General features: G+C 28.2%; 2 protein-coding genes across 3 annotated transcripts; both read left to right on the top strand.

Moving 5' to 3' along the window:
- Positions 1-768: 768 nt before the first annotated feature.
- LOC124431732 (juvenile hormone esterase-like) lies at positions 769-4418 on the top strand. 2 transcript variants are annotated; one of them, XM_046979942.1, is made up of 9 exons: positions 769-786; positions 956-1120; positions 1634-1925; positions 2240-2425; positions 2726-2928; positions 3022-3193; positions 3453-3770; positions 3917-4061; positions 4200-4418. In XM_046979942.1, exons 2-9 carry the CDS (start codon positions 968-970, stop codon positions 4366-4368), a joined length of 1638 nt encoding a protein of 545 aa, XP_046835898.1. In that variant the 5' UTR covers positions 769-786; positions 956-967; the 3' UTR covers positions 4369-4418. The 2 variants fall into 2 exon arrangements, with proteins under 2 accessions (XP_046835898.1, XP_046835897.1); XM_046979941.1 differs by lacking the exon at positions 769-786 and having other exon boundaries at positions 793-1120.
- Positions 4419-7201: 2783 nt separating this feature from the next.
- Positions 7202-10961, top strand: LOC124431731 (juvenile hormone esterase-like). The gene is made up of 8 exons (XM_046979940.1): positions 7202-7522; positions 8079-8367; positions 8680-8865; positions 9171-9370; positions 9466-9637; positions 9852-10169; positions 10291-10435; positions 10576-10961. Exons 1-8 carry the CDS (start codon positions 7271-7273, stop codon positions 10742-10744), a joined length of 1731 nt encoding a protein of 576 aa, XP_046835896.1. The 5' UTR covers positions 7202-7270; the 3' UTR covers positions 10745-10961.
- The last annotated feature ends 2389 nt before the right edge of the window (positions 10962-13350 follow it).

The raw sequence follows: 13350 nt of genomic DNA, 5'->3' as shown, positions 1-13350 counted from the left end.
TGATTTCAAATCGCTCCGAGCAACAAATCTGCCTTTGATCATTACATTTAGATAATATTAGAAATAATAACCATCTCTGTACTTTTTTTTTTTTTTTTTTTTTTTTTTTTTAACGAGGCAATACTTACTAGATATCCTCGAGTGCATCGTAAAAATTATTTAATGTACATTACACCGAATGTACCACATGTCAAATATATATACATGTCAATATATATATATATATATATATTGATCCATGTTATTTCATTTATTTTTAGTATAAAAAAGTTAAAAGACAAAGATGTCTTATGACTTATTTATATATCTTCATGATCTAAATATGCTAAACGAGGTTTTCGTAAAATAAAAGAAAATTTGCATCAACGATCGATTAATAATACAACTGTCATAAATAAATTACATTATTATTAATTATGAAATAATGTATTATAATCGTATATTGAAAAAAAAAAAAAAAAAAAAAAAAACAGAAACAAAAAAATACATTATATAATTTTTAATAAGATCACATATTGCATAGATACATAATTGCATAGTACATAAATGTATAGATTTTCTTAATCTTTTTTTTTCTTTTTTTTTTTTCTTTTTCATTTTTTTTTTCTTTTTTTTTTTCTTCATTTACACTTATCATAATTATTTGAGAATAATATTCAAGTCTATTCAACTGTTCTTTGCAGTGAATAGGATTGGCACAAGATGACGTTCCCGTTACTTCCATACCAATCTCTCCCCACTTAGTCGAATGTGTCGATAAATATTACAAGCAAGTAGAGAAATACAGTGAGTCTAGAACGAGTGTTGTTACTGACCGGATATAGGTCTCTTATATAATCATTTTACTTCTTCTATTTCTTCTTTTTACGACTGTGCGAATTTTTTTTCGTGTATATATATATATATATATATAGAATATTACATAAATACGTACATAAATATATACGTTATATAGATATATATATTTATGGATCATCAACAACAAGGACCTGTGTTGTCCCTTAAACAGGGAAAAATTCAAGGTGTCATTAAGTATAATGTTTGCAGTAATAATGACAATTATTTGGCATTTCAAGGAATACCTTATGCGAAACCACCGATCGGCGAGCTTAGATTTCAGGTATTTAATATCTAATTGAAATAAATTCTTTCAAATAAATTTCTGGTTTTTTTTTTCTTTTTACTTTCCTAAAAAATAAAAAAGAAAAAAGAAACAAAAAATTACATATTCATAAACTTTTCTTACAAACAAACGTTGCTAATATCAGTTCATCGGCCATTAATATGACTTTTTTAATATTAAGAAATATTAAAATCCTAGAGAAATATTTTCAATAGAAATAGATTTTCTCTCTCTCTCTCTCTCTCTCTCTCTCTCTCTTTCCTTTCTTTTATAAGCATGCAAATTCATTGTAAGTTTTAATTTATTCTTACGTACAAAGAGCACTTACATGATTGTCTGCATATACATATTTATAAATTGATAAACAAATATATACATATATAATTTTAATATTTATATTTAATATAAATTTTATTTTTTATTTATTTTATTATTAATATTATAATTGTTTATATTTAATATTTACTTAATATATTAAATTTTTTTTTACTAACGAACGAATCATTTTAGGATCCATTACCAGCAGAAGGATGGAACGGGATAAGGGATGGCTCGAAATTTGGTAATATATCCGCACAAATTGATGTACTATCTAGTGAAATAATAGGTAGCGATGATTGTCTCTATCTAAACGTTTATAAGCCAAAAAGAATCGAGATGTCTATAAAACTGCCTGTAATGGTATGGATTCATGGAGGTGGCTTTTATTTGGGATCAGGAAACGATGACATGTACAGTCCTGATTATATCATTCGAAAGGACATCATACTCGTTACGATTAATTATAGATTAGGTGTATTAGGTGAGTAAAAACGAACATCAATTCTGTTCGATAACATTATTATTACAATTCTAATTATATTCGCGTAAATATGTTCGAAGCGGTATTTGAAAATTAAAAAAAAAATGAACGTTTCTTTTTTCTAATTAAAATTTATAATTGCAATTTTTATTCCTTCTCTCTCTCTCTCTCTCTCTCTCTCTGATAAAAAGGAAAAAGGAAAAAAGGAATAAAAAAAAAAACATTCCAACGATTTTACAGAAAACAAGAAAACTCTGTAATCCGTATTATTTCGCGCATAGTTACATATTTACCTTAATGAAGACATGCTTTAGGATTTCTTAACCTGGAAGATGAGGTTGCACCGGGAAATCAAGGCTTAAAGGACCAAGTAATGGCATTACGCTGGGTCCGAGATAATATCGAAGTATTCGGTGGTGATCCTCAGAACGTAACTATATTTGGTGGAAGCGCTGGAGCAGCCTCGGTTCATTATTTAACAATATCACCGTTGGCAGAAGGTAGATTTTTTTATTCATTTCGATTTAATTGCATTTCTATCTGGGCCAGATCTTTAACACGGTGAATAAATTTGAAACGATGATATTCACAAGTACAAAAAAATCGAATGAATTTTATATAAATGCGTTTTTTTATTCATTTTTTTGTCCTATACGTTTTTTCTTTTTCTTTCCATATCTACTATCAGAAATTGGACACAATACTTAAACAAGACATTTAAGATCGACATTCCTGAAAATCTCGTCTTACCGGTATCCCTTTTTTCTTTCTTTCTATTTTTTTTTTCTTCGCTCTTTCAGGATTATTTCACAAGGCTATAGCGCAAAGCGGCTTAGCAACGAATAGTTGGGCTAGCACATCCAACGAACCAAGAAGATATGGTTATCAGTTATCAGCTATGTTAGGTTTCAAATCGTTCGATCCGAAAGCCGTCGTTGATTTTCTACGAAAAGTGGAGATTAAGATGCTCATCAAATATCAATCGTATATAACATCTCCGAAAGTAAATAATTTTCTAATTCGATCGATTGAATCGCGCGGACGGTGTTGTTCGTTCCGTTTAAATAAACAAAAACGAAAATTACTTACTCTTTAGGAAAAATTAAGATTGTTCTCGGCGTTTCTACCTGGAGTGGATTACAAATCGAAGAATCCATTCTTAACGCAATCACCGGAGATTGCTATAAAACTTCGTAGTAACGTACCGTTCATGTTAGGGTTCAACAGTATGGAAGGATCCTTTTTTATGAGTACTACTAAATTCGCATGTAAGTCGAGATGTTTATTATCTTCAATAGAGAGAGAGAGAGAGAGAGAGAGAGAGAGAGAGAGAGAGAGAGAGAGAGAGAGAGAGAGAGAGAAAATTTCGCTACAGTTTATATTACAAGCATTTAACAATTAAGTATCGAGATATTGATTTAATTTATATTATTATTACAAATTATTGATAATTCGTTTAATATATTTCAACGAATAAAACTAAAACACTCGTATAGTTTCATTAACGAATGTTCTTCATCTATTTAGCGAGTATGTTGAAAATAAGTCGTCGATTAAACGCCAACATCAAGGATTTAATACCGCCGTCTCTCACGAAAAAACTCCAAGAAAAAAATGTCACGATAAATGATGTGGAACGTTTGTATTTCGGTGAAAAATCCTTCAACCATGGATCCTCCGAAAATATCATGTATTTTTTAGGGGACTTAATGTTCACTCATCATATTTTTGAGTTAGCACGAATCTTGCCAAAGATAAATAAATATCCAGTGTTCTTATACCAGTTCTCTTATATGTCCACAAATACTACTTTTCTTAAGACGGCCTTGGACATTCAGATACCAGGTAAAAAAAAAAAAAAAAAAAAAAAAGAAAAATACAGAAAAATAAAAGAAAAACATGGAGAAACTTTTATCTTTTTATGTGTATATGAAAACACATATTATACATAAATCGTTTCATATTTTTTTTTTTTTTTTTTATTATACTAGGAGCTACGCATGGCGATGAATTGTTTTATATGTTCTATGGGAAATTACAAGAATATTTATCTTTGAAACCACTTAGTCCTGGTACAAAAGATTACAAAATAATGGAATATTTTACGCAATTGTGGACTGATTTTGCTAAGACAGGGTAAAGTATCTTCTAATTTATTTCTTTATAATCACATCCTTATAAACAGAAAGACACACACATACACAAACAGATATACATGTATATATATCCGCATGAAATATTGTCGACTAAACGATTATTACAATTGTCCCATAGAAATCCCACACCGACTACCACAGAACTTATTCCTGTTTTATGGGAACCTTTGGAAAAAAATGGCAACGAATACAATTATTTCAACATCGATGAGAATTTACGAATGGAAAGTATTCCAATAGGTAAACAAAGATTTGAGTGGAATACGATACCGAAGAACAATTTATAATCATGAATAATGTTTTGTTTAAAATTAAATCATATCGATATCCAGACTAATATTTTTACATTGTTTTTAATCGGATCTTTCCGATGATCTTTCTTACAATCTTATCATTATTACATTATTATTATTGTCGTAATATTTTTAATTTTTTTATAAATATACTATCTGTATTGTTTTTATAACGAGTGATCTTGCTAAATAAAAATTTGGTCATTGTGTAGATGTTTGGAAAAAAAAAAAAAAAAAGAAAGAAAAGAAAAGCAGAAGAAAAGAAAGAAAGGTGATCACATTGAAAATTGCATGTATAATTGCATGAATAAGACAAACACACGCACTCAAAACACGCACAGATATATATATATATATCTGTTATTGTATATCTATTATATATATATACGTATGACGTACAGAGAGTAAAGAGGTGATGTGGTTGATAACATTTAAGTATAATCTACTCGCCTAATGCTTAATCTGTTTAGTTATAGATAATAAAGTAATACAGAAAAGAAATACCATTTCGCATCAATTGCATTTAATGGATGGAATCGCGAATAGACTGGCACATACGTGTTCTATCTCGTTTAGTTACGTTTAGTTCAACACCGGTATATTTTATTAGAGTTATTGTTCTTGATCTTTGATAAGATTTTTATTATAAAAGATAATAAATTAATCGATAAATCGTTACAATTTTTCATTTATATACTTAAAGATGAGGACTTTATGAAACGAAAAAGGAAATAATTTCGGTCATACAAATATCAGCGCTTCAATAATATTTCTTTTTTATTACCGCGGAAGGAATAGATAAGTAGGACAAGTCGTAGGATAAGTGACGTCCATCAAGTCATTACTGAGATTAGTAATAATAATAACAACACTATTCATTAACGAAATATTTAACGAATTTCAAGACGAAAACGTCTCTCGTGTTCACATGTTTCATTATTATTAATTTATTTTATTTATTTATTTATTTTTTATTTTTTTATCTCGAAGCGAAATTGTTGAAAGATACGAAAGTAATGCACCGTTGATTAAACTTAAGATTAAGTGCACCGATATGTTTCTTAAAAACGCTAAGGAAACGTTCCCAGAGAAGCCAAAGTTATTTATAAATATGTTGCACTTCAAACTGATAGACTTCGATCGCTTGCATATTATATTCTCAAAATTAATGTCAAATGATAGAAGCAAATTTAATACAAATCAGATGTTGAAGTATCTCCTGTATTATTTAGTTGAGAAAAAAGCGATGCTCTATTTAAAATCCTACAAAGAATTTTACAAAAAGAACTTGTTTGATATCTAATCAACGTCACGTCTAGTTTATTTTGTTTTCTGCCAATCGATCAACGAATAACAGAGGCCCGTCGGTTACAGTCCCAAAATTCTGCAGAGGCACATACGAAATGAATTAGAAAACAGAATGGAGATGTTATTTGCGAACGAACGAGATAGTGCTTACGAACGTAAGCGAAAGAAATAAAACCAATTATAGCGCGGAGTTGGTAGCAATGATAATTTATTGCTGTACTTGATTAATTATTCCTGTAAGATAAATCAAAACGACAAGGCTATTTCTTGTAGTGTTAGCGAATATCAATGTAACAGTCAAAAACGACTATCTAGACTTCATTATTTTAAGAATTTTGTAATATCTACAATCTGTCGATAGGCATTGGATCATCACTTATGTAATTATCGTGACATAATTATTTTGAAATCAGCAACTTGTTTTAATAGAACAAAAAAATTAACATTAAAATAAATGTCAAATATCATCGTAAAAAAACGGGAAGAAAATTGTAATTATTACAGAAAATAAGCATTTTAAAAAAATTTAATATAAAGGTTAGAATTTACTTACTCATAATATATATGGTACGCATACGATATCCATAACTATAACCCCTAAGAGAAAAAAAAAGAGAAGAAAAAAGAATAATAAAAAAACAGAAAAAAATATCATACCTCTCTTCTCTATGGAATAATAATAATAATTAAATAATAAAATATTCCGCGACGTGAATAATTTTATATAATAAGAATAGTACAATTTATTATAAGAAGGTCATACGTTTTAAATATTTTTTTCTGGCAAATAATAATTTATTTTGTATGAAAAAAAAAGAAAAATAAAAGAAAAATTTTAATCTTCTAATAAAACACTATATATATATATATATATATATTTCGATTTTCGAATAATAAACTACGTACAATTTCAAAATCACGTTTCTTTTGAATAATAACGAATACATATGTAAATGTATTATACTTATATCCAACCGATACGGGTATTATTCATATTAATATATTTCTTTAAATATACAAAGGTTAAAAATCAAAGGTGTCTCTTGACTTATGTATGTACTAGCAATTTCTAAACATGCTAGACAACATCTTCGTAGAATGAAAGAAAATTTTTATCAAGAATCGATAATCATATAACTGTTACAAATAAAATCGTTCTATCATTATATTATTATTAATAATGAAATTATTATATATTATAATCATATATTAAAAAATAAAAAAAAATAAAACAAATAAAGAGAAACAAAAAAAAACAATATATTATATTATTTTTAATAAAATCACATATTATATAGATACGTATATAAATGTATATATTTTCTTAATCTCTTTTCTTTTTCTTCATTTACATTTATCATAATTACTTGAGAATAATATTCTAATCCATTTTTTGTAAGAAACAGGATTAGGACAAAATGACGCTTCCGTTACTTTCTGTTCATCCCCACTTACTAATTCATATTTCCCCACTTAATCGAATATCATGTCCATAAATATGATGAGAAAGAAGAGACATCCAGTGTCTCTAGGACTATTGAGCAGATAAAAGTCTCTTATATTATTATTTTTCGTCTTCTTCATTTTTATGATGATTGTGCGAAGTTTTTTTTCTTATATATATAAATATATATATATAATATTACATAAATATGTGGAAAAATATATTCATTATAAGAACAAATCTATGGATCGTGGACAACAAGGACCTGTGATATGTCTCAAACAGGGAAAAATTCAAGGTGTTATTAAGTATAACGTTTGCAATAATAATGACAATTATTTGGCATTTCAAGGAATACCTTATGCGAAACCACCGATCGGCGAGCTTAGATTTCAGGTATTTAATATTTAATTGAAATGAACTCTTCTCAATCAATGTCTATTTTTCTCTTTACTTTGCCAAAAAAAAAGAAATAAAAAAAAAAATAAAAAAAAGGAAAAAAAATTATGTATCATTTTTCTTACGAACAAACGTTGATAATATCGGATCATTGGCAACTAACATTACCACTTTTGTAAAATCAAAAAATATTAAAATCCAAGAGAAATATTTTCAATTGAATATATATATATATATATATCAAATGAAATATGAAATACATATATTTCATAATTTTTAGTTTAATTCATTTAACATTTCGTAATAACACTACCATCGGTTTGATAATTGTAGTATATAGAAAAAAATGCAATGTCCCTTCAACATTCTATAATTATTCTATTTTAAATATCATTTTATATGACTCAATTCATATATACATATATAATTTTAATATTTATATTTAATATAAATTTAATTTCTCATTTATTTTATTATTAATATTATAAGTAGTTGTTTAAATTTTATATTTATTTAATATATTAAATTGTTATAATAACGAACGAATCACTAGGATCCATTACCAGCGGAAGGATGGAACGGGATAAGGGATGGTTCGAAATTCGGTAATATTTCCATCCAATTAACTACGAGTGGTAAGGTAATAGGTAGCGATGATTGTCTCTATTTAAACGTTTATAAGTCAAAGAGAATCGAGATGTCTGTAAAATTGCCGGTAATGGTATGGATTCATTGTGGCGGCTTTTATTTGGGATCAGGAAACGATGACATGTGCAGTCCTGATTATATCATTCGAAAGGATATCATACTTGTTACGTTCAATTATAGATTAGGTGTATTAGGTGAGTAAAAACGAACATCATTTCTGTTCGATAACATTATTATTACAATTCTAATTATATTCGCGTAAATATGTTCGAAGCGGTATTTGAAAATTAAAAAAAAAATGAACGTTTCTTTTTTCTAATTAAAATTTATAATTGCAATTTTTATTCCTTCTCTCTCTCTCTCTCTCTTTCTCTGATAAAAACGAAAAAGGAAAAAAGGAATAAAAAAAAAAACATTCCAACGATTTTACAGAAAACAAGAAAACTCTGTAATCCGTATTATTTCGCGCATAGTTACATATTTATCTTAATGAAGACATGCTTTAGGATTTCTTAATCTGGAAGATGAGGTTGCACCGGGAAATCAAGGCTTAAAGGACCAAGTAATGGCATTACGCTGGGTCCGAGATAATATCGAAGTATTCGGTGGTGATCCTCAGAACGTAACTATATTTGGTGGAAGCGCTGGAGCAGCCTCGGTTCATTATTTAACAATATCACCGTTGGCAGAAGGTAGATTTTTTTATTCATTTCGATTTAATTGCATTTCTATCTGGGCCATATCTTTAACACGGTGAATAAATTTGAAACGATGATATTCACAAGTACAAAAAATTGAATGAATTTTATATAAATGCGTTTTTTTATTCATTTTTTTGTCCTATACGTTTTTTCTTTTTCTTTCCATATCTACTATCAGAAATTGGACACAATACTTAAACAAGACATTTAAGATCGACATTCCTGAAAATCTCGTCTTATTGGTATCCCTTTTTTCTTTCTTTCTTTTTTTTCTTTTCTTTTCTTCTGTCTTTTAGGATTATTTCACAAGGCTATAGCGCAAAGCGGCACAGCCATGAACAATTGGGCTCGAACTGCCGACGAACCAAGAAGATATGGTTATCAGTTATCAGCTATGTTAGGGTTCAAATCGTCGGATCCGAAAGCCGTCGTTGATTTTCTACGAAGAGTGGAGGTTAAGAAACTCGTCGAATATCAATCGTATGTAATACCGGAGGTAAATAATATATTTTGGTTCTATCGATTGAATCATGCGGACAGTGTTGTTCGTTCCGTTTAAATAAATAAAAAGGAAAGTTACGTACTTTTTAGGATAAATTAACGATGTTCTCGCCGTTTTTACCAGGAGTGGATTACAAATCGAAGAATCCATTCTTAGCGCAACCACCGGAGATAGCTATGCAACTTGGCACTAAGGTACCGTTCATATTAGGGTTTAACGATGTAGAAGGATCCTTTTTTATGGGTGAACATAAAAACTCATGTAAGTCGGTGATGTTTATTATCGTCGATAGAGAGAAAGAGAGAGAAACAAAATTTCGTTACAGTTTATATTACAAGCATTTAACAATTAAGTATCGAGATATTGATTTAATTTATATTACTATTACAAATTATTGATAATCCGTTTAAAATACTTGAACGAATAAAATTAAAACGCTCATATAATTTCATTAACGAATGTTTTTCATCTACAGCGACTATTTTGGAAAGAATTCGTCAATTAAAAGCCACTTTCAAGGATTTAATATCGCCATATCTCGAGAAAAAGCTTCTAGACAAAAATATCACGATAAATGATTTTGAACGTTTATATTTTGGTGAAAAATTGTTCAGCGACGAACTTTCCGAAAATGTAATGCACTTTTTAGGGGACGTATTGTTCCTTCATCATATTTTTGAATTAGCACGAATCTTGCAAAAGATAAATAAATATCCGGTGTACTTATACAAGTTCTCTTATAAATCCACAAATGATACCTTTATGAAGAGGGCCATGTGCATTCAGATACCAGGTAAAAAAAAAGAAAAATAAAGAAAAATAAAAAAAAAATATGGAGAAACTTTTATCTTTTTAAATGTATTTGAAAACACACATTAAACATAAATCGTTTCATATATTTTTTTTTATACTAGGAGCTACGCATGGCGATGAAATGTTTTATATGTTCTATGGGAAATTTCAAAAATATTTATTATTAAAACCACATAGTCCTGGTACAAAAGATTACAAAATAATGGAATATTTTACGCAATTGTGGACTGATTTTGCTAAGACAGGGTAAAGTATCTTCTAATTAATTTCTTTATAACCACATCCCTATCAACACAAAGACACATACACATAAACAAACAGATATACATGTATATATATTCGCATGAAATATTGTCGACTAAACGATTATTACAATCGTCCCGTAGAAATCCCACACCGACTACCACAGAACTTATTCCCGTTTTATGGGAACCTTTGGAAAAAAATGGCAACGAATACAATTATTTCAACATCGATGAGAATTTACGAATGGAAAGTATTCCAATAGGTAAACAAAGATTCGAATGGAATACGATAAGGAAGAACAATTTATAATCATGAATAATGTTTTGTTTAAAATTAAATCATATCGATATCCAGACTAATATTTTTACATTGTTTTTAATCGGATCTTTCCGATGATCTTTCTTACAATCTTATCATTATTACATTATTATTATTGTCGTAATATTTTTAATTTTTTTATAAATATACTATCTGTATTGTTTTTATAACGAGTGATCTTGCTAAATAAAAATTTGGTCATTGTGTAGATGTTTGTAAAAAAAAAAAAAAAAAAAAGAAAGAAAAGAAAAGCAGAAGAAAAGAAAGAAAGGTGATCACATTGAAAATTGCATGTAAATAAGACAAACACACGCACTCAAAACACGCACAGATATATATATATATATATCTGTTATTGTATATCTATTATATATATATACGTATGACGTACAGAGAGTAAAGAGGTGATGTGGTTGATAACATTTAAGTATAATCTACTCGCCTAATGCTTAATCTGTTTAGTTATAGATAATAAAGTAATACAGAAAAGAAATACCATTTCGCATCAATCGCATTTAATGGATGGAATCGCGAATAGACTGGCACATACGTGTTCTATCTCGTTTAGTTACGTTTAGTTCAACACCGGTATATTTTATTAGAGTTATTGTTCTTGATCTTTGATAAGATTTTTATTATAAAAGATAATAAATTAATCGATAAATCGTTACAATTTTTCATTTGTATACTTAAAGATGAGGACTTTATGAAACGAAAAAGGAAATAATTTCGGTCATACAAATATCAGCGCTTCAATAATATTTCTTTTTTATTACCGCGGAAGGAATAGATAAATAGGACAAGTCGTACGATAAGTGACGTCCATCAAGTCATTACTGAGATTAGTAATAATAATAACAACACTATTCATTAACGAAATATTTAACGAATTTCAAGACGAAAACGTCTCTCGTGTTCACATGTTTCATTATTATTAATTTATTTTATTTATTTATTTATTTTTTATTTTTTTATCTCGAAGCGAAATTGTTGAAAGATACGAAAGTAATGCACCGTTGATTAAACTTAAGATTAAATGCACCGATATGTTTCTTAAAAACGCTAAGGAAACGTTCCCAGAGAAGCCAAAGTTATTTATAAATATGTTGCACTTCAAACTGATAGACTTCGATCGCTTGCATATTATATTCTCAAAATTAATGTCAAATGATAGAAGCAAATTTAATACAAATCAGATGTTGAAGTATCTCCTGTATTATTTAGTTGAGAAAAAAGCGATGCTCTATTTAAAATCCTACAAAGAATTTTACAAAAAGAACTTGTTTGATATCTAATCAACGTCACGTCTAGTTTATTTTGTTTTCTGCCAATCGATCAACGAATAACAGAGGCCCGTCGGTTACAGTCCCAAAATTCTGCAGAGGCACATACGAAATGAATTAGAAAACAGAATGGAGATGTTATTTGCGAACGAACGAGATAGTGCTTACGAACGTAAGCGAAAGAAATAAAACCAATTATAGCGCGGAGTTGGTAGCAATGATAATTTATTGCTGTACTTGATAAATTATTCCTGTAAGATAAATCAAAACGACAAGGCTATTTCTTGTAGTGTTAGCGAATATCAATGTAACAGTCAAAAACGACTATCTAGACTTCATTATTTTAAGAATTTTTTAATATCTATAATCTGTCGATAGGCATTGGATCATCACTTATGTAATTATCGGGATATAATTATTTTGGAATCAGCAACTTGTTTTAATAGAACAAATAAATTAACATTAGAATAAATGTTAAATATCATCGTAAAAAAACGGGAAGAAAATTGTAATTATTACAGAAAATAAGCATTTTAAAAAAATTTAATATAAAGGTTAGAATTTAATTACTCATAATATATACGATACGCATACGATATCCATAACTATAACCCCTAAGAGAAAAAAAAAGAGAAGAAAAAAAGAATAATAAAAAAACAGAAAAAATATCATATCTCTCTTCTCTATAGAAATAATAAAATAATAATAATAATTAAATAATAAAATATTCCGCGATGTGAATAATATTATATAATAAGAATAGTATAATTTATCATAAGCAGATCATACATTTTATATATTTTTATCTGCCAAGTAATAGTTTATTTTGTATGAAAAAAAAAAAAAAAGAAAAATAAAATAAAAATTTTACACTTCTAATAAAACACTATATATATATATATATATACATTTCGATTCTCGAATAATAAGCTACGTACAGTTTCAAAATCACGTTTATTTTGATTAACACGTTAAACACCATGCCAATTTTGAAGGCAGTTCCCATTAGGCCACGCGCGCCACTTAGAAGCGCCGGTATTATAGTACGAATATATTGTAAATCATGTTACGATAAAAATGTATCAAAAGATAGTAGACAAATGGCCAGAAAAAAAACTGAACGAGTTGTCAGATTTTGTAATATCTGTAAAGGAGAACCGTTTTTATGTTTACCGTGCTTCAATGATATCCACTTATCCTGTAAAGTGTCAAAATTAAGTAAATTTTGAATAATTTTACTGCAATTCCATAAAACAGTGTAAATTTTATATAGTTCTATATCATGTTATACGTTGTCAGCCAGCGGTGGTTGAC

Source organism: Vespa crabro, chromosome 22 (genome assembly GCF_910589235.1).
Source record: "Vespa crabro chromosome 22, iyVesCrab1.2, whole genome shotgun sequence".
Taxonomy (NCBI): Eukaryota; Metazoa; Arthropoda; class Insecta; order Hymenoptera; family Vespidae; genus Vespa; species Vespa crabro.
The sequence above is the reverse complement of the archived record's forward strand: the minus strand, read 5'-3'. Positions and strand labels throughout refer to the sequence as shown.